This window comes from Chlorocebus sabaeus, chromosome 10 (genome assembly GCF_047675955.1).
Source record: "Chlorocebus sabaeus isolate Y175 chromosome 10, mChlSab1.0.hap1, whole genome shotgun sequence".
Taxonomy (NCBI): Eukaryota; Metazoa; Chordata; class Mammalia; order Primates; family Cercopithecidae; genus Chlorocebus; species Chlorocebus sabaeus.
Window position 1 is genome coordinate 90055893 of NC_132913.1, and position 21428 is coordinate 90077320.

At 43.8% G+C, this 21428-nt stretch overlaps 1 protein-coding gene across 2 annotated transcripts in view; it reads left to right on the forward strand.

Annotated features, from left to right (window-relative positions):
* Window positions 1-3181: 3181 nt before the first annotated feature.
* The window catches only part of FAM117B (family with sequence similarity 117 member B), a 141657-nt gene continuing 123410 nt past the window's right edge, over window positions 3182-21428 (forward strand). Inside the window, exon 1 of one of the 2 annotated variants that reach the window (XM_073019941.1) lies at window positions 3182-4277. In XM_073019941.1, the coding sequence (XP_072876042.1) occupies window positions 3683-4277 (595 nt within the window). In that variant the 5' untranslated portion in view covers window positions 3182-3682. The remainder of the gene's footprint in view (window positions 4278-21428) is intronic. The other variant, XM_007965899.3, reaches the window with a different exon arrangement.

Here is a 21428-nt window from a genome sequence, read left to right on the forward strand (position 1 = left end):
GGGCAAGAGGAAACGATGTTTTTATTCATTGCCATTAAATCTTAAAAACAGACTGAAGAGCTCTAAGGTATTGAAGAAAGTTTTTATTTTCTTTTCTTTTTAGCATTCTTTAATAATTTAATACTTTTAAAAAATTATTATTTTTTGAAAGAGTATCTCACTCTGTCTCCCAAGCTGGAGTACAGTGGCATGATCTTGACTCACTGCAACCTCTGCCTCCTGGGCTCAAGCGATCCTCGTACCTCAGCCTCCCAAATAGCTGGGACTACAGGCATGCACCAGCTGATTTTCGTAGATACGGGGTTTCGCCTTGTTGGCCAGGCTGGTCTTGAACTCCTGGGCTCAAGTGATCCCCCCCCGCCCGCCTTGGCCTTCCAAGGTGCTGGGATCACAGGCATGAGCCACGGCACCCTGCTGAATTTCATGGTTTCAAAGCTTTGATTTACAAGTCATCACAAATATCCTTTAGTACAAAGAGGGCTGAAGTGGTTAATTACCTGCTTTAAATGAAGTGCTCTCATTTGTTTAAAGTTAAGCCCTGAACTGACGAGTGAAGTAAACTGTCAAATAAGATGAAAATGAATTTTCTGGAACTGTAGGTTTCAGTTTCTGCAGGAAACATAACTAGAAGCAAAAGGTGAAATGGCTCCATCAGAGCTCATGACTAAGCCAAGGACATTTTTTTAAGCTCTTTGATCTAGTGAAATCAGTTGATTTAATGAAATCTAATAAGATCTGCTGAAATCAATTCTTCAGCTCAGGCAAGCTAAAAGCCTCTTGCCACCAACAAAGATGTCTCCAGTTTGGTGATACCTAAATCAATTGATCAGGACGCTAAGGACACTAGGGCTGCAAGACTCCTTTGGATTAATTTAATAAACACGTATTGAGATCCTACTTTGTGCAAGACAAAACACCACATACGGCTTCCTTTATTTATTTATTATTTATTTATTTATTTATTTATTGAGACATAGTCTCGCTGTGTCGTCCAGGCTGCAGTGCAGTGGGTGAGATCTCTGTTCACTGAGCCTCCGACTTCTGGGTTTCAAGCTATTCTCTTGCTTCAGCCTCCTGAGTAGCTGGGATTATAGGCATGCACCACCATGCCTGGTTAATTTTGTATTTTTAGTAGAGACAGGGTTTCACCATGTTGGCCAGGTTGATCTTGAACGCCTGACCTCAAGTGATCTGCCTTGGCCTCCCAAAGTGCTGGGATTACATCCTTATTTAAAGGCATATCTTGTCTATCCATTGTTTTCAGACCAGACTTGGCTCTCTGCATGGATCCTGCTGGCAGTTTCCTGTATGTTCCTATCCAGCGAGAAGCTGTTTTTGGCTTCACACCAGGCTGTAGGGGCCAGATAGTGATGTCAGATCTATCCAGAGCACCAGTCAACTTAAGGCAGCTTCCTGGGCTAAGGGGCTGGGGCTTTCTCTGTGGAGGGGGAGACAGGAGGAGAAAAGGGAATGGATGGTAAGGAGATATGTGTGTCTCTGAATCACGTGGAGACTCTGGAAGTGCTGACCACCTTCTACACACCACATTCACATATAATCCTTCGTTAATAATCATAACAACTGTATGAAGCACATGGTATTGTTTAACTGCATTTTACAGATAAGGAGACTGGCTAGTGACCTACCCAAGGTCACAGAGTAAGTGGTGGCCATGGGATTTGAATTTCCTCTCTAGGTCTTTTTTTTAAATTAATTTTTTTAAAACATAGTTTCGTTCTTGTTGCCCAGGCTGGAGTGCAATGGCCCGATCTTGGCTCCCTCTAACCTCCAACCTCCCAGGTTCAAGCGATTCTCCTGCCTCAGTCTCCCGAGTAGCTGAGATTACAGGTATGTGCCACCACGCCCAGCTAATTTTGTATTTTTAGTAGAGATGGGGTTTCCTCCATGTTGGTCAAGCTGGTCTCCAACTCTCGACCTCAGGTGATCCGCCCGCCTCGGCCTCTCAAAGTGCTGCGATTACAGGCATGAGCCACCGCACCCGGTCTCCTCTCTGGGTCTTTAAAAGCCTTCCACCTCACGCCTGTAATTCCAGCACTTTGGGAGGCCGAGATGGGCGGATCATGAGGTCAAGAGATCAAGACCACCCTGGCCAACATGGTGAAACCCCCGTCTCTACTAAAAATACAAAAATTAGCCGAGCGTGGCAGCACGCACCTGTAATCCCAGCTACTTGGGAAGCTGAGGCAGGAGATTTGCCTGAACGCGGGAGGCGGAGGTTGCAGTGAGCTGAGATCGAGTCATTGCACTCCAGCCTGGGGGACAGAGCGAGACTTCGTCTCAAAAAAACAAAACAAAACAAGCCTTCCACCACTGCGCACAGGGACCCAGTAGGATTTCAGGTCCAGAGTGAATCATACTATGCTCTCCACTCCCACATTTTTACACGACGAAATCTGTCTAGCATGTACAACTAATAAAAATAGTACAGGGAAAAGAGGTAATGGATAGGCAATTTATAGCCAGAGAGGTGGGAGTGTAGGTTTTGGGTCCACCATTTTTTATTTTCTTGATGAGGAGCCCTTTAGGCCATTTTAGAACTAGTGTCACTGCCTGCCTTCCTGGGTTTTTGCCACACCAAAGACTTGTTTCCTCCACTAGACAAAAATATGGATGGCTGGCCGGCCCAGTTCTGTCTCAAACAATGATCGTGTAGAATCAAATAAGGCCCTCTGTAAACTATAGCATTTTACAGACTGGTAAGGTAGCAGCCATCTTTCCAAGGTATCAGGGAACAGCGAAGCAGCTGATTAAAATAGTCTTGATTACTTGAGATACAGGAGGGTAGGAATAACATGTGGTAACTGAACTCCATAGATACTATCTAAAACCGCATTCTAACAGGCAAATTTAATCTTTCTGAGATTTGCCTCTTTGTAGAGCTCTAAAAAATAAGAAAAGGAGAGGGGTGTAAAATGCCACTTAAGATTAGTTAAATTTCTTCTCCTTTTGAGCCCTGTCCATAGGTAGATGGAATTAGGGCAGAACAAAAACATTAAGAATAAAAGCCCGAAGGAGAGGCGCGTACATGTGAATACAAGTGAATACTGGGGTAAGGAAATGAGTTATGCGGAAAAGGCTTCAGACCTTCCCTGGGAACTGTTCCGGGTCCGGACATTTCCTTTGGCAACCTTCCAGAGTCTGAGTCCCCAGGGCTCCCCCCGGCAGGAAGGGAAAGGCGCGCGTGGCTAGGCGCGCGCGTACACGGGCACTCACGTGTACACACACACGCGCGCACACTACACATACACACACTGCCCATTTCCTCCGCTCCCTCCCCGCGGGGGGCGGGTCTCTTTCTCTTTAAAGAGCAGACGGTCTCCGCGCACACCCAGGCTCTCAAGGCCTCGGGGGCCCGGGACCCGAGCTGCTCGTAGCCAATGGGAGCGGTAGAGCGGCTCGAGCGCGGCTGACGCTGCACCAATGGGCGATCGTGGGGGGCGGGGGCAGCGGAGGAGACACTATTGTTGATGAGGAGCGGCGGCGGCGGCGGCGGCGGCTGCACCACCTCGTTGCTGCCGGTCCCGGCCCGGTCGCCCCCTGCACCCCGGAGTCCAGCTTCGTCACCCCGCGCGGGGGCCTGCCCTCCGGCCTCGAGAATCCTCCCCCTGCAGCCCAACAACAAAACCCCCCGTCTCGCCCAGTCACCGGGGAGGGGGGGACCATGTCCCAGCGGGTGAGGCGCAATGGGTCCCCCACGCCGGCCGGCTCCGTTGGGGGTGGTGCGGTCGCCACGGCCGGGGGACCTGGGAGCCGCTTGCAGCCCATGAGGGCGACGGTTCCGTTCCAGCTGAAGCAGCAGCAGCAACATGGCAGCCCCACGCGGAGCGGCGGCGGCGGCGGCGGCAACAACAACGGTGGCTGCTGTGGTGGCGCCTCAGGCCCCGCAGGCGGCGGCGGCGGCGGCGGCCCGCGCACCGCCTCGCGCAGCACCAGCCCCACGCGCGGCGGCGGGAACGCGGCCGCGCGCACCAGCCCCACGGTGGCCACGCAGACGGGCACGTCCGCGACGTCCACGCGAGGCACCAGCCCCACGCGCGGCGCCGCGCCTGGAGCTCGCGGGAGCCCCCCACGGCCGCCGCCGCCGCCGCCGTTGCTGGGCACCGTGTCGTCGCCCAGCTCGTCGCCCACCCACCTGTGGACCGGCGAGGTGAGCGCGGCCCCACCCCCAGCCCGCGTCCGGCATCGGAGGAGGTCTCCGGAGCAGAGCCGAAGCTCGCCGGAGAAGAGGAGCCCTAGCGCCCCGGTTTGCAAAGCAGGTAAGTGCTGGGGGTCGCGCAGCGAGCGGGAGGCGGCGGCGGGAAGGAGTCCGGGGCGCGCGCTGCAATCGCGCGGGGAATGCATCGCTGCCGCGGAGCCCGGGTGGCTGGGGGCGGGGCTGGGGGCGGTGCCGGGCGGTGGGGACCGGGCAGTGCGGCCCCGCCTTTCCCGGGCCTACCCTGCGCCCCGCCCGCCCGTCTCATTCATTCCTCTGCCAGCCCCGCGCGGCTCCCTGGCGGTGGAGGTGCAGTGGCTAAACCTTGGGCTTGAGCTGATGAGTGTTAATGATAACCCTGGCGTCCTGGCCGTATTCCTGGAGGAGTCGTTACTGCTTACCCTCCTTTGAGGGTGAGGCTAGGAGTGGTTTATCACTTTGTTTTAGGCACAAGGTTAATGTTGGCATAGCCCGTACCTGCTGCTGCTAAGTATTTCTGTTCACAAAACAGTTTCAGATCTGGGGTACTGAATGCATTAGCAGTGGCACATTTGGATCACTGAACAGACGAGGCTGAGACCCATGTTTTAGCGTTTTCCAAGACTTTGAGAAATGGGTAGCAAGAAGTGAGAATTAAGCAGGATTCCTTTGGAAGGTTTATGGGTTTTGTCTGAGGCTCTGGGTGTGTTTCTGATTTTGTGTACTGATTCTGTTGTTTGAATGTAGAAAAACAGAATCCAGTGTTTGTCTCCATCTTGTTATTGTTTTAGGGAGCTAACATTCGTTGTTTTTCTGTTTACCTGGAAGCTTTCTTGGGGAAAGTCGTGAATGGAGCTGTGGGTGCCATTGGAGTCATTCATAAAGAGTAACTCAAAAGAAAAATTCAAATTGTGGGAAGTGGAAAGGAATAAAATTTATCATCTTGTTGCCTTGAGAAAATAAATATGTGGTTTTTAATTATGTATTCATTTTTGTCAACATATATCTTTGTCTTTCCCTTACTGGGATAGTTCTGTTAGAATCTTCCAGGCAGAATGGTTGGGAATTTCAGGAAACAAATTCAGATGAAATAGTTTCCGAAATGGAAGGAATAGGATGACTCTTTCTTACTGTTTATGAAAAGTTTTAGATAATACTTTTTTTTAGAGATAATTGCCCTGGAAAATGATGAATAGTGTTTTCTTTTTTTGAGGTAGAATCTCTGTCACCCAGGCTGGAGTACAGTTACGCGATCTTGGCTTACTGCAACCTCTAACTCCCGGGTTCAAACGATTCTGCCTCAGCCTCCTAAGTAGCTGGGGTTACAGGCGACCGCCACTATAACCGGCTAATTTTTAGTAGAGACAGGGTTTCACCATGTTGGCCAGGCTGGTCTCGAACTCCTGACTTCAGGTGATCCGCCCACCTCGGCTTCCCAAAATGCTGGGATTACAGGCATGCGCCTCTGCGCGCTGCCCGAATAGTGCTTTCTATTTAGAACTAGAGCACTGTTTTATTTATTTGTATTTATATTTTTATTTATTTTTTGAGACGGAGTCTAGCTCAGCCACCCAAACTGGAGTGCAGTTATGTGATCTCGGCTCACTGCAACCACTGTCACCCGGGTTCAAGCGATTCTCCTGTCTCAGCCTCCCGAGTAGCTGGGATTACAAGCACCCGCCATCATGCCCGGCTAATTTTTGTATTTTAGTAGAGACAGGGTTTCACCATGTTGGCCAGGCTGATTTGGAACTCTTGACCTCAGGTGATCTGCCTGCCTCGGCCTCCCGAAGTGCTAGGATTGCCTGGTCCAGAGCACTATTTTAAATCTTTTGAGAATGCAGAATGCTTTTCTAAAACTGTGATAAAAGTATTAGACTTCACCTCCCCGCTTCATAACCTCTGTCACCTGATGAACTCTTACTATGTGTCAGGTAGTTTTTATGCAAAATCTCATTTAACCTTCACTATGGCTTTTAGAGAGGTTAAGTAACAAGTTGCAGAGCTGGTATTTATTTGAACTTTGGTCAGTTGTACTCCAAAGACCATGTCTTTATATTATATCAAGGAAGTGACATCATGATGTGTAAGATAGAATGTGGGAAATATATAGCAGGCCAAAATTACATGTACTTAGTTAAGTAAATTTTTTTTTTTTTTTTTTTTTTTTTGAGACGAGGTCTCACTCTGTCATCCAGGCTGGAGTGCAGTGACGTGATCTTGGCTCACCGAAACCCCTACCTCCCGGGTTCAAGCGATGCTCCTGCCTCAGCCTCCCGAGTAGCAGGGATTACAGGCATGTGCTACCATGACCGGCTAATTTTGTATTTTTAGTAGAGACGGGGTTTCTCCATGTTGTTCAGCCTGGTCTTGAACTCCCGACCTCAAGTGATCTGCCGACCTTGGCCTCCCCAAAGTACTGGGATTACAGGCATGAGCCACTGCGCCCAGCCACTAGTTAAGTAACTCTTACAGATATGAACAAAACTGCTTTAGTCCTTCAGCCTTCTGGAGCCAGCATAGTGCATTAGGTGGAAGGGAAGGAGAACTGCTTATAAATGGGCAGTAGAGGTGGCAGAAGGAGGCACAGCCTGTAGTCTAACAGAATCTGGCTCTCTTAACAACTGACACTCAGAGAACCACCCTGAGGAGAACTGGGTTGAATTAATTATTGGCAACGTGTGGAGGAAGGTACTCTTTTTCTCTGATCTCGAGGAGGGCTCTATTTCCTGGGATGTCAGGCTACTCCCATGCCCTCTCTTCATGGTTTTGAATGCTCCCCTTCCCTAGATCATCCCTTAGAGTATTTGCTGTAAAATTATCCCCATTTGCTCCCCCACCAAAACTAAACTAAAATAAAATAAATCCAGAAAAATAAAAACTCTTATTTCTCAAAGTGTAGTCTGTGGTTCATCTGTATCAGAATTAGGGTGTGTGGTATAATAAAAAATAATTTGGCCAGGTGCGGTGGCTCACACTTGTAATCCCAGCGCTTTGGGAGGCCGAGGCGGGTGTATCACCTGAGGTCAGGTTTAATACCTGTGTTCCACCAACTAGAAAAATAAAAACTCTTATTTTTCTAGTGCAGCACTTTCACCTAGGTGTGAGAAATATTGTCTTTTACTAAGTCATACTGTAGTGTTAATGTCTCGTAGTTTCCTTCCCAGGAATTGTTGTTTCACTCTAGTAAATACCCATGCAGAGTAGAACAAAGTGTTTTCAAATTTCAAGTGTTCATAACACACACAAAACTACGATGGAATCGTTTGCTGTTTTTGTATGACTAAATCTGGAAGGAAAGTCTTTGTAAACTTCAGACTCCCTTTTTCATTGAAGGGGGGCTACCACCAGATTGCAGCTGTGATGAATGTAAAAATCCCTACTGTAAAGGGTAAGGGTCTACCATATAGTTCTATAAATCTCATAGCACTCAAATTTCAGGGTCCATCTAGATCAGGCTGTTGACTTCTAGGTGTCTTATCAGATGAACTGGATGCTCTAACTTTTGTTAGGGATCTAGTGTCTCAGAGTCCCTAAGTCAAAGGTATCAAGATCCCTACCCAGTTGCTTTATTCTTCTGGAGTTAGAGCTAATTGGCTGATGCAGAACTTCCTACTCTTGACTACTATAAAGTAATCCAAGCACCCATCCCTGACAGATATTTTAAACTTCCCACCTTCAGTGACTGTCATCTCTATAGCAAAGCCGTTTGTCATTAGGAACTGAGGTATGTTTAGAAAAGGTATCTAGGCAACAGTGTTAACCAGAAAGTTTATTTTTGTGCTTTCTCTCCTTTTACCCCACTTCGTTTTGTTTATTAAAACGTCAAATAGATTACAAATGGAGAGATGGTATAACGTAGAGGTTAGGAGGATATACTTGGTGTAGACAGGGTTTAATACCTGTGTTCTGCCAACTAGAAGCCATGTGATATGGAAAGTTATCTTTCTTATCTGTGAAATGGGTGGTGAAATCTACTTCATATGATAGTAGAGATTAAATAAGGGAAAACTGAAAAACAGCACAGTACCTCAGTATAAAAGTTAACTGTTGTGTATCATACTAGTTTTGCTTCTGGTTTTACTGTATTTAACATAAAGTGCCAGTGTAGGTTCAGTTTTCAGGGTTGTATGAAATTTCAAATTGGTAATAACATTGCCTGTGAATATCCAGAATGGTGTTTCTCAAAGTGTAGTCTGTGGTACATCTGTATCAGAATTACTTAGGGTGTGTGGTATAATAAAAAAAAGTTTGGCCAGGCGCGGTGGCTCATACCTGTAATCCCAGCGTTTTGGGGGGGCTGAGGTGGGTGGATCACCTGAGGTCAGGAGTTCGAGACCAGCCTGCCCAATGTGGCGAAACCCCGTCTCTACTAAAATTACAAAAAATTAGACGGACGTGGTGGCAGGCGCCTGTAATCCCAGCTACTGGGGAGGCAGAGGCAGGAGAATCACTCGAACTCAGGAGGCGGAGTTTGCAGTGAGCCAAGATCATTCCACTGCATTCCAGCATGGGCAACAAGAGCGAAACTCTGTCTCAACAACAACAACAATCACAACCACTATATGTATATATATACACCAAGTTGTGTTCTTGCTAGTTTTCCCTTCCTTTGGCTATATTAAGTTGTGTATAAATTTGGTTGTTTATTGGAATTGGGGAGTGCCAAGGGCAGCAAAAAGAGATAACTTCTTTGGACTAATAGGCAGAATCAAGAAGCAAGGTACCAGAATTTCATATTTGTGTCATCTTTGATGTCTACTTTATAGTACCTTATGAAATACATCTCTAAGAATTTAGTGTTTCTCTAACATTTGGAGGATTGCTGCTAACATTACACATTCAAGGGAATTTTTTTTTTTTTTTTTTTTTTTTTTTAGAGACAAGGTCTCTGTCACCCAGGCTGGAGTGCAGTGGCATGATCTCGGCTCACTGCAACCTCTGCCTCCTGGGCTCAGGTGATTCTCCTACCTTAGCTTCCCGAGTAGCTAGGACTACAGGTACATGCCACCATGTCCGGCTTATTTTCTGTATTTTGGGTAGAGACTGGGTTTTACCATGTTGCCCAGGGTGCTCTCCAACTTCTGAGCTCAAGCTGTCTGCCAGCCTCAGCCCCACAGAGTGCTGGGATTAGAGGCATGAGTCACCCATACCCGACTAAAGGGAATTCTTTTGGTTTGTGATGTCTATATTTTGCAATGAAGATGAGGCAAAGTAAAAACTATAGTTTTATGTCTTGGCTAGTAGAATTTACATTTAATTAAGCTGAATTCTGTAAGCTTTGATTGAACTGCTCTGTTATTAACAGTGTAATACAAAGATGTAAAAAGACACAAGGAATTCCAGAGACTCACAAACTAGCCATATGTAAGACATACATAAGCATATAATATGGTGAGTTCTCTGGACTTAGAGAGTGAATAATTCTACAGGGGATGGGTATAGAAGTTCCCTCAGAGGAGATGAATTTTGAATTGGATTAAAAAGGGAAGAACAGAACTTTGCAGTTGGATCTTAGAGGTGTGAAAATAAGCCTATCATATTCACTTCTTTGTGGCTTGAAATGTAGGGTAATAGGGTGTTGGGATGGGGAGAGCAGGAATAGTAGAAAAAGAAAGGAGAGACGTAAGTTTTCAGAATGACTTTGAATAGAATATATACGTTAGAAAGTATTCCATGGTTAATAGTATGTACTCTGGAACCAGACTGTCAGGGTTCAGATCCTGGCATTGCCATTTACTTGCTAGCAGTTTAACTTTAGGAAAGTTCACTTTATTTGTAAAAAGGGGATACTAATGGTACTTACCATAGATAATTGTTTCAAGGAATAAAATCCTTGTAATCTGTGTGTGGGGTGTAGGAATCTCAATATTAGATATTTTTTTTTGAGATGGAGTTTCACTCTCGTTGCCCAGGCTGGAGTGCAATGGCGGATCTCTGCTATTGTAACCTCTGCCTCCTGGTTTCAAGCGATTCTCCTGCCTCAGCGTCCCAGATAGCTGGAATTACAGACGCGTACCACCACACCCAGCTAATTTTTGTATTTTTAGTAGAGGTAGGGTTTCACTATGTTGGCCAGGCTGGTCTTGAACTCCTGACCTCAAGCTATCCATCCGTCTTGGCCTCCCAAAGTGCTGGGATTACAGGCATGAGCCACCAAGCCTGGCAGATATTTTCTTTTTCTTTTTTTTCGAGTTGAAGTCTTACTCCGTTGCCTAGGCTGGAGTGCAGTGGCGTGATCTTGGCTTACTGCAACCTCCGCCTCCCAGGTTCAAGCCATTCTCGTGCCTCAGCCTCCTGAGTAGCTGGACTACGGTGCGTGCCACCATGCCCGACTAATTTTTGCACTTCTTTTTTTTAGTAGAGACGAGGTTCACCGTATTGGACAGGCTGGTCCTGAACTCCTGACCTTGTGATCTTGCCCACCTCTGCCTCCAAAGTGGTAGGATTACAAGTGTGAGCCATGGCGCCTGATCAGATATTTTCACATCATTATCTTCCTTCTCATCCAAGGCTTTAGGGATTCACAGTTATTATTACTAGTATTTGTATTCTTAGAATGAAGAGAATATATGTATAAAATAAGATTAGTAGAGCGTGACTTGAGATAGGAAAAACTCACAAAGGCATTGATCACCTGAGTTTCGGTGGAATGGCAGTGGGAATGGCAAGAGTAAAAAAGATTGAAAAGACTGATTTGGCAAACTGTTGGATGTAGGGATTGAGAAAGGGGGAGTTGAGGGTGATCGTTTGGATGGTGGTTCTAACTGATAACAGTGAGGAGAACAGATTTGGGAAAAGAAAATGAACTCAGTTGTGGGTGTATTTGGTTTGTGCTCTCAGGAACTTCAGATAATTTTCTAGATCGTGGCAAATAACAGTTTTAAAACTGAGGGATACACTTTGAACTTGGGCGTAAAAATTAGTGCTCTTTCATTGCAGTTCAGTAAACATTCATTTAACATGTACGTCATGCTAGGCATTTACATATGGGCAACACTCGAAATGACTAATCACTAGGGTAGATAAAATGATAGGGAAAATGCTGAAGATAGAACTCTGGGAGAAAACAAGCATTTTTAAGGGTAGAAAGAAAAGCCAGTGAAGAAGCCTGTGAATGTGGTAGGAGGAGAAATGGTAGAATAGTGTTGAGAAAGCCGAAAAGAAATACTGTGTTTCAAGGAGAGAGAGTAAAGATTTTCAAATGCCATGAAGTAGGCTGAGCCTGGAGAACAGGCCTTTGAATCTGGCATGTAGATTAGTAATGATCTGTGAGAGAAAGTAGTTTGAGAAGCATGTTGGGGGCACAAATCAAAGGGGAGAATGAGGAAGTAGAGGTAGTGAGTGTGAAGTACTTTAATGTCAGTGGACGGAAGGAAAGTGAGAAAACTGGTTGAAGGGTGTACTTAAGCTTCAGTTATTTACAGGATGTGGAAAACTTCAGCTTGTTTATAGATTTTAGGGAAAGGATTTATAGAATGAAAAATTGCAAATTCAAGAGAAGATGGTAAATGTAGATGGAGCAAGATTATGGAAAATGTGAGAGGCATGGGATCCAGTACGTGATAGAGTCTGGAAATCTCAGAAACAGTTAAGGACATTTTTTTCTCTGAGGAGGGGAAGAGGTAAGGGCGTGGGTTAAGATGATAGATAATTCAGCAGTGGAAGGGAAGGAAGTTGAGAAAGTAAGCTACTTCCATTTCCAAACGACTTGAAGACAAAAATAGCATGTTTGTCTTAATACTATATTTTTAAATTTAAATTTATTTTTCTAAACTACGTGTGAATAATTAAAAATGTCAAATAGCACTAAACTTATCATTGAAGAAAATGTTCCCTTGTCACATCTTTCTCCACTCCCTCTTCCTGCCCCCTAGAAACGACCACTTTCAACTCTTAGAGGTTTCTTTGGCTGTTTACCGACACATTTCTTTTTTTCTTTTTTTCTTTTGAGACAGAGTCTCTGTATGTTGCCCACGCTGGAGTGCAATGTCAGGATCTTGGCTCACTGCAACCTCTGCCTCCTGGGTTCAGGCAATTCTCATACCTCAGCCTCCTGAGTAGCTGGGATTGCAGGCGTGCACCACCACACCCTGCTAATTTTTATTTTTAATAGAGACAGGGTTTCGCCATGTTGGCCAGGCTGATCTCGAACTCCTGGCCTCAAGTGATCCACCCACTTTGGCCTCCCAAAGGGCTGGAATTACAGGCGTGAGCCACCGTGCCTGGCCTACACATTTCTATGTAATATGCTATACTACTGCTTCAGGAGCTTTTTTTTTTTTTTTTTTTTTCCCAGTTTTATGTATTAGGTAGTGACTTGCTACTATGGAAAATGTACACTTAGTTCTCTATCACCATCCTACCGAATCCTTCCGTTGCAGGTGTAGCATCTTTTGGTTAAATCAGTATTAATGTTATGACCGTGTAAATATTGATTACAGTAGAACCTTGTGGTATATTACAGTTATATTTTCTTTCTAAATAACTTTTTATTGTCCTTGAGGTTAAAATTGTTTTTTATTTTGGTTGCTTCGTTTTCTATGTACCTATCACAAATTTATCCCTAAGAAAGTTTTGATAATGGAAACTTAACTGTGAATAATTAAAAACATATGAGACAGTTACTTTTATTTTCCTTGGAGGTATCTCTTTTGGAGTCCCTCATCCTCCTATTCCAAATTAGCTCATTGATCGCTACATCTGTGGCACAGCTATTAGAACCTGGAACTTCCCTGGGAATTCTCTTCACTTCTCTCCTGTTCTGGATGCTCTAATTTCTGAATGTTGTTTTGCTGGAGTGCATTTTCCAATAATTTTTTGAGAGAGGATACATGGGAGGTATGTGTTATATCCAGACCTTGAATATCTTCAGTGATGTCTTTATGCTTGCTGGTTTGACTGGGTGTAGAATTAGAATTGTAGGTTGGAAATAATTTTTCCACTGTATGTTGAAAGCACTTCATCTCCTAGCTTTTGGAATTGCTGTTGAGAATTTGGATGCCATTCTGATTCTTAGTCCTTTGTTGGTGATGGTGTGTGTCCTCTATGGAAGGATTACCACCATTCTGAAAAGAGGATTGCCTTGTTGTGAGACGTTTCATTGTTTGTTTTCTATTCACTGTGCTGGTTACTCTGTGGGCTTTTTCAATCTAGAGACTATTTCTGGGAATTTTCCTTTTATTATTTCTCCTTTCTGTTATCTTTGTTTTCTCTTTTTGGAACCTGTGTTATCTAGTTGTGGCACATCATGGAGCACACCTGTAATTTAACAATTTCTGTCCTAGTTTCCATATCTTTATCTGTTTGCTTTTCTTTTTTATTATTTTTTAAAATTTCAAAAATATATTTTCTTTTAAAAAATAGAGACTTTAAAAAAAAAAAATAGAGACTGAATCTCACTATATTGCCCAGGCTGGTCTTGAACTCCTGACCTCAAGTGATGCTTTTGCTTTGGCCACCCAAAGTGCTGGGATTACTCACGCCTGGCGTGTTTTTATTTCTATCAGGTTTATTTATTTATTTGAGACCGAGTCTCGCTCTGTTGCCCAGGCTGGAGTACCGTGGAGCGATCTCGGCTCACTGCAACCTCCGCCTCCCGGGTTGAACCGATTCTCCTGCCTCAGCCTCCCAAGTAGCTGGGACTATAGGCGTGTGCCACCACGCCCAGCTAAATTTTTTGTATTTTTCGTAGAGACAGGGTTTTACCATATTGTCCAGGTTGGTCTTGAACTCCTGACCTAAAGTGATCCACCTGTCTTGGCCTCCCAAAGTGCTGGGATTATAGATGTGAGCCACCGCTCCTGGCCTGTCAGATTTATTTTTATCTTGTATTCCTTTAATTGATTTTTACATTTTGGCCATTATATTTCAGTTCTTCAAGAGCACTTGCCTTGCTGATTGTTCTTTGTCCTGTTAATGCCTTTCTAAAAGTGTTTTTTTTTTTTGAGATGGAGACTTGCTCTGTTGCCCAGGCTGGAGTGCAGTGGTACTATCTTGGCTCACTTCAACCTTGGCCTCCAAGCAATTCTCCCACCTCAGCCTCCTGAGTAGCTGGGACTACGGGGACACACCACTACACCTGGCTAATTTTGGGGGCTTTCACCATGTTCGCCAGGCTGGTCTTGAACTCCCGACCTCAAGTGATCCGCGTGTCTCCACCAACCAGAGTGCTGGGATTATAGGCATGAGTCACTTGGCCTGGCCAGTTTCTATTAATATTTAAGTGAGACATTTAAATGCTGATTAAATATTTTCTGTGTTTAGATCAGGCTGCTAGTCTGGAGCATGTTACTCTAGAAGGAAAATGCAGGGACTTCCAAAAGTAGGTTTTTGTTCTTCTCTTAGGCCAGTTTCCCCAGGGAAGAGACCTCAGTATCATGCCTAAGGATGTGTGTGGTGTTCTTAAGTCCAGAGCCTGTCTCGTTAATTTCTGTAGAGCAGATTGTCCCAATCTTTTTGTTCTGGAGATCCCTTGGCATAATTTCCGTTTCTCAGGGAACCCAGGCATTTGTGACCAGGAAGTTGAGATATATTGCTCTAGTAACAATTAATGCTCTTTTGAGTACGACTGATTTCTCTGAATCTATTTATTTGACCATCTTATTAGCCTATTCATTTTGTATGGTTTCCCTCTATCCCCTAAGGATATCATCATTATTGCAAGTGAGTAGTGAAGTAAAGGAAACTTTAGTTTTTTCCTTCTAAAGAAGTTCCTATATGATTTTTTTAAGCTTAAGTGATAACAATAGTTTTTTTTTTTTTTTTTTTGAGGCAGAGTCTTGCTCTGTCGCCCAGGCTGGAGTGCAGTGGCACTATCTCGGCTCACTGCAAGCTCCGCCTCCTGGGTTCACGCCATTCTCCTGCCTCAGCCTCCCGAGTAGCAGGGACTACAGGCGCCTGCCACCACGTCCGGCTAATTTTTTTGTATTTTTAGTAGAGATGGGGTTTCACCGTGTTAGCCAGGATGGTCTCGATCTCCTGACCTCGTGATCCACCCATCTCGGCCTCCCAAAGTGCTGGGATTACAGGCTTGAGCCACCGCGCCCGGCCGATAACAATAGTTTTATCCCCAGTTTTTAGTATACAAGATGCTAATGAGATATTATGTGATCTAGGGTATGTACAAGAGGCATGCCCCCAGCCACCTTTTAAGACTAAACACGACATTTTAACTAACTTTTTCATGGGGGAAAATGTACAGTTTAGCTTAGCTTACTTTTCTTGAAATTAATCTCTTCCCTTTTCTTAGATTTTTAAAAACTTATAAGGCAACCATAATGTTTTGATAAAATAATTTGTATAAGACAAAATGGGATTTATTTTTTCTAAAGGTATATTTAATTTAAATGAACTTAGTAAAGTTATTTTTTACAATAGAAAAATTTAATGTTTATAGTAAAACTACCAAAACCATAAAGCAAGGCCATATGAAAAAAATATAGCTTGAACACTTGGACACAGGAAGGGGAATATCACACACGGGGCCTGTTGTGGGGTGGGGGAGAGGGGAGGGATAGCATTAGGAGATATACCTAATGTAAATGACGAGTTAATGGGTGCAGCACACCAACATAGCACATGTATACATATGTAACAAACCTGCACCTTGTGCACATGTACCCTAGAACATAAAGTATAATAATAAAAAAAAGAAAAAATAGCTTAACACAATTTTATGTAAGAGCTTCAAAAATTTCTTTTTCTGTAACATCTGTGTCAAATATAGATCTAGCAGAATTATTAATGTGTGACGATTTCTTGGTCTCTATTCTAGACCTGTACATAAAAAGTGTATTTTCAAAATTGAAAAAAACGAAATTTATTTCTTTCAACAAAACATGTATATATATATTTTTCTGTATAAATACTCAGTTCTGGGTTGAGCATGAAATGAGCACACGCAGATTTCATATTCAACTGAAATGAAACTTTTCCTTGCTCTTGGTGCTTGTTAAGAAAAAGCTTGTTGATGCATATGAGAATTTGAAAACTACAGCAAAATATTCATCGGTTACATGTGAATGACAAGACTTTATTCTTTCCATAGAAATCTAGAACTTATTTTGGGGCAGATGAGGAAATCTTAGGTGGAGCATAGGATCAGTCTGCAGCTAAGTTATCACCTAAACATCTGCTTCCAAAACAACTTGGTTGAAAACTTGTTTTGGCTCTTGCCTCTTTTCCTGTGTGTTGTCCTAGTGAGTTTATGTATTTTTATTCCCTCAATATTATTTAATAGGAAGTATCTGAAATTTTTTTGATTGAGGCTGGCACGTAGCAGTCGAGATGAAATTAGTGCTGGTTTAACCTAAAAGAAATTTACGTGACATTTTTCTTCTTCATGAGCTAGTGTAGGCTGCTGTTTGGAGTCTTTGCCCTCAAGGAACTAACTCTGTAATTGTATGGTTTAATTTAGCTACCCAAATGTCTGTCTCTTTCCTCTCCTCTCTCCCCTACCCCATTCTTTCTTGCAGGCAATAATGTGCACATGATAAAAATTATAAATGGTAAGGAGGATACAGTCAACAGTCTTCTTGCTGTTTGTCTCAATTCATTCTTCTCAAGAGAAATCCAGTTAGTCGTTTCTTTGTATAATTCCAGAGTTATTCTATGTATATTCAAATATATGCATATGTCAGCCAGTCTTGGTGGCTCACGCCTGTAATCCTAGCACTTTGGGAGGCTGAGATGGGTGGATTGCCTGAGCTCAGAAATTTGAGACCAGCCTGGGCAACACGGTGAAACCCCATCTCTCCTAAAATACAGAAAAAAATTAGCCGAGTACAATGGCGTGTGCCTGTAGTCCCAGCTACTTGGGAGGCTGAGGCAGGAGAATTGCTTGAACCTGGGAGGTGGAGGTTGCAGTGAGCCAAGATTGCGCCAGTGCGCTCCAGCCTGGGTGACAGAGCGAGACTCTGTCTCCCCCCCACCAAAAAAAGAATAAAAAATACATAAATATATGTATGTGTGTGTGTGCGTGTGTGTCATTGTGCACATAGGTTTATTGTGGACCATGCATTATTTAATCAGGCTTTTCTTTATGAACATTTAGATCGTTTCTAGCCTTTTGCTATTAAATGGTGCTAGGTTGAATATTCTTGCATATACTTCTTTGTGCACTTATATGTGAATTTATTATATAAAATTTATGAATTTGTAGGACAAATGCTTTTTTTTATTATTTTTTTTTTATTTTTTTTGAGATGAAGTCTCGCTCTGTTGCCCAGGCTGGAGTGCAGTGGGGTGATCTTGGCTCACTGCAACCTCCGACTCCTGGGTTCAAGCAATTCTCCTGTCTCAGCCTCCTGAGTAGCTGGGACTACAGGCGCACGCCACCATGCCTGGCTAATTTTCTTATTTTTAGTAGAGACGGGGTTTCACCGTGTTGACCAGGCTGGTCTCGAACTCCTAACCTCAGGTGTTCTGCCCGCCTCAGCCTCCCAAAGTGCTGGGATTACAGGTGTGAGCCACTGCGCCTGGCTGACAAATTCTTAGAAATAGAATTTTTTGGGTCAGAAGGGTGTATATTTTTCTTTGTGTTGTCAGATATATTTTGGGAATTAATATCAGTTCATACCTGAATTTCATGAACATTTTTTCCCCATCCTCCTTTGGATTATGTTTTATCATCTCATTTTATCTTACTATTATTTTTTGGAGTCCTTGCCCTCAAGGAGTAAACTCTCATTGTACAGTTTAATCTACCTACCAGAATGTCTCCCTCCCTCTCTCTTTTCTGTCTTCCCTATCTTAACTATTGTTGCCTCTTTTTACTGTGTTCTACAGTGGTTGTGCTAGAGCACTGCTATCTAGTAGAACTTTGTGAATGGTGGTGTGTTGTCTAATATTTCATATGGTAGACCCTTATGTATAATTCTGTTTCCTCCCACCCATCCTTTGTGATATAATTGTCAAATACTTTGTTATTCGTCAAATATTTTCTCTCTGTTATAAACTTTGTAATGCCTTGTTATTTATTTATTTTTATTATTTTTTGAGATGGAGTCTTGCTCTGTCTCCAAGGCTGGAGTGCAATGGTGCGATCTTGGTGCACTGCAACCTCTGCCTCCCAGGTTCAAGTGATTCTCCCATCTCAGCCTCTCGAGTAGCTGGGATTACAGGCACGTGCCACCACACCTGGCTAATTTTTGTATTTTTAGTAGAGTCGGGGTTTCACCATGTTGGCCAGGCTGGTCTCGAACTCCTGACCTCAAGTGATCCACCCACCTCAGCTTCCCAGAATGCTGGGATTTACAGGTGTGAACCACCGTGCTCGGCTTATTTATTTATTTATTTATTTATTTATTTATTGAGATGGAGTTTTGCTCTTGTCACCCAGGCTGGAGTGCAGTGGTGCCATCTCAGCTCACTGGAACCTTTGCCACCTGGGTTCAAGTGATTCTCCCGTCTTTAGCCTCCCAAGTAGCTGGGATTACAGACACCTACCACCACACCCAGCTCATTTGTTTTTTTTTTTTTTTTTTTGGATTTTTAGTAGACACGGGGTTTAATCTTGTTGGCCAGTCTTTTAGAGCAATTAAAAATGGGAAGAAAGTCTTTTATATTTATCCTAATTTCTACTCTTTTCAGCAGCCTTAATTTCTTTGTTTGAAAATAGGGTGGTTCTAGTTAGTGTGAATGAAAAAGGGTTTATTTGAGAAGTGAAGAATTGATAGGATTTGTTAACTGATTAGATTTGGTAGATGAAAGAGTGTAATGATAGCTGGGATTTGGAACCTACTTGAGTGGCTGGGTTAATAATGTTGCCAGTATTAACTTGTTTCATAAATGCTGTTATATTTTTTGTATGCATACAGAGTAGGCCATGGACTTTCGGAGCATAATGCACTAAAATTTTTAACATTTAAAATAAGGAGAAGACTCATGTATTAGGGTTCTCTAGAGGGACAGAACTAATAGGATAGATGTATATATAAAGGGGAGTTTATTAAGGCGTATTGGCTCACGTGATCACAAGGTAAAGTCCCACAATAGGCAGTCTGCAGTCTGGGGAGCAAGGAAGTCAGTCCGAGTCCCAAAACCTCAAAGGTAGGGAAGCCGACAGTGCAGCCTTCAGTCTGTGGCAAAGACCTGAGAGCCCCTGGCAATCCTCTGGTATAAATCCAAGAGTCCAAAAGCTGAAGAAACTGGAGTGTGATGTTTAAGGGCAGAAAGCATCCAGCATGGGAGAAAGATGAAGGCTGGAAGACTCAACAAGTCCACTTTTCCAAGATCTTCTGCCTGCTTTATTCTAGCTGCACTGGCAGCTGATTAGATGGTGCCCACCCAGATTGAGGGTGGGTCAGCCTCTCCCAATCCGCTGACTCAAATGTTAATCTCCTTTGGCAACACCCTCACAAACACACCCAGGAACAATACTTTGCATCCTTCAGTACAGCTCACTGTAACCTCTGCCTCCTGGTTCAAGCAATTCTGGTGCCTCAGCCTCCAGAGTAGATGGAATTACAGGCACCTGCCGCCACGCCCAGCTAATTTTTGTATTTTTAATAGAGACGGAGTTTCACCACGTTGTCCAGGCTGGTCTCAAACTCCTGATTGTAGGTGATCTGCCCGTCTCAGCCTCTCAAAGTGCTGGATCACAGGTGTGAGCCACCACTTCAGGCCCTTAATTTACCATTCTTTTTGTTTTGTTTTGTTTTGTTTTTTAAGATGGAGTTTCACTCTTGTTGCCCAGGTTGGAGTGCAATGGCACAATCTTGGCTCACTGCAACTTCCACCTCCTGGATTCAAGCGATTCTCGTGCCTCAGCCTCCCGAGTAGCTGGGATTATAGTTGCCCACCACCTTGCCTGGTTAATTTTTTGTATTTTTAGTAGAGATGGGGTTTCACCATGTTGGCCAGGCTGGTCTCAAACTCCTGACCTCAGGTGTTCCACCCGCCTCGGCCTCCCAAAGTGCTGGGAATACAGGTGTGAGCCACCACCCCTGGCCTAATTCATCATTTTTAAATGTTTGAAATTGTTATTTTACATGCCGTTCTACTGGGATATAATGGGCTATATTTAGTAGTGTCTGGGAAAACCATTTAATTATATTTTCCCATTGTGCATGTATGTTGGTATTTCTAAAGATAAAGACAAGTTTGGGAGGCTGAGGCGGGCGGATCACCTGAGGTCGGGAGTTTGAGACCAGCCTGATCACCGTGGAGAAACCCTGTTTGCACTACAAATACAAAATTAGCCTGGAGTAGTGATGCATGCCTGTAATCCCAGCTACTCTGGAGGCTGAGGTAAGAGAATCGCTTGAACCCAGGAGGTGGGGTTTGCAGTGAGCTGAAATGGTGCCATTGCACTCTAGCCTGGGCAACAAAAGCGAAACTATCTAAAACAAACAAACAAACAAAAAACAGATAAGAACAAGGGATATCTGTTTATATTATTTCCTTTTTTTAAAAGACAAGGTCTTGCTCTATTGCCCAGGCTGTAGTGCGGTGACATGATCTTGGCTCACTGCAGCCTCGACCTCTCTAGCTTAAGTGATCCTCCCACCTCAGCCTCCTGAGTAACTGGGACCACAGGTGCATGCCACCTTGCCAGGCTAATTTCTTTATTTTTTTGTAGAGATGGGGTCTCACTATGTTGTCCAGGCTGGCCTCAAACTCATGACTTCAGGCGATCCTCTTTCCTTGGCCTTCCAGTGTTAGGATTACAGGTGTGAGCCACCCTGCCTGGCCTGTTCATATTATTTTAGAACCCATGCTCACTTTGTGCAGAGTGGGATGTTGAGAACACATCCTTGACCTTATGGACTTTAGAATTTGAGAAAGAGATAATTCAGATTTTTGCAATATTCAGGGGTTAACAATGCAAAGAAGAAAATATGTAGTGTTACTGAAAAGAGTAGTACTTCATGACAAAAGCCTGATATGGCCATATGTGGCTCTATCTTGAGTCAGAATGCTTTGTGTGCTGTCAGGAATTGTTGGGTGATTTGTAGAGTAGAGATCTTCACTTCTATAGAAAGCAGATGCCCTTAGTGCTATCCCTAAGAATTCTTGGAAGGTCTACTCCTGGAAATTAATTTAATGTCATGGGAATGCTCCTGTTCTACTTCAGAGATGTTGTATCTCAATTACATAAGGAAGATTGAGGACCCACACCTTTGGACATTCTCTCTATCTGTTAAACCTTTTTACTCCTAAATCTCAGTAACCTGCAGTCCAGGAAGGGAGAACTTCCAAGATTTAAGTGAGACTCAATACAAATTTTGTCAAA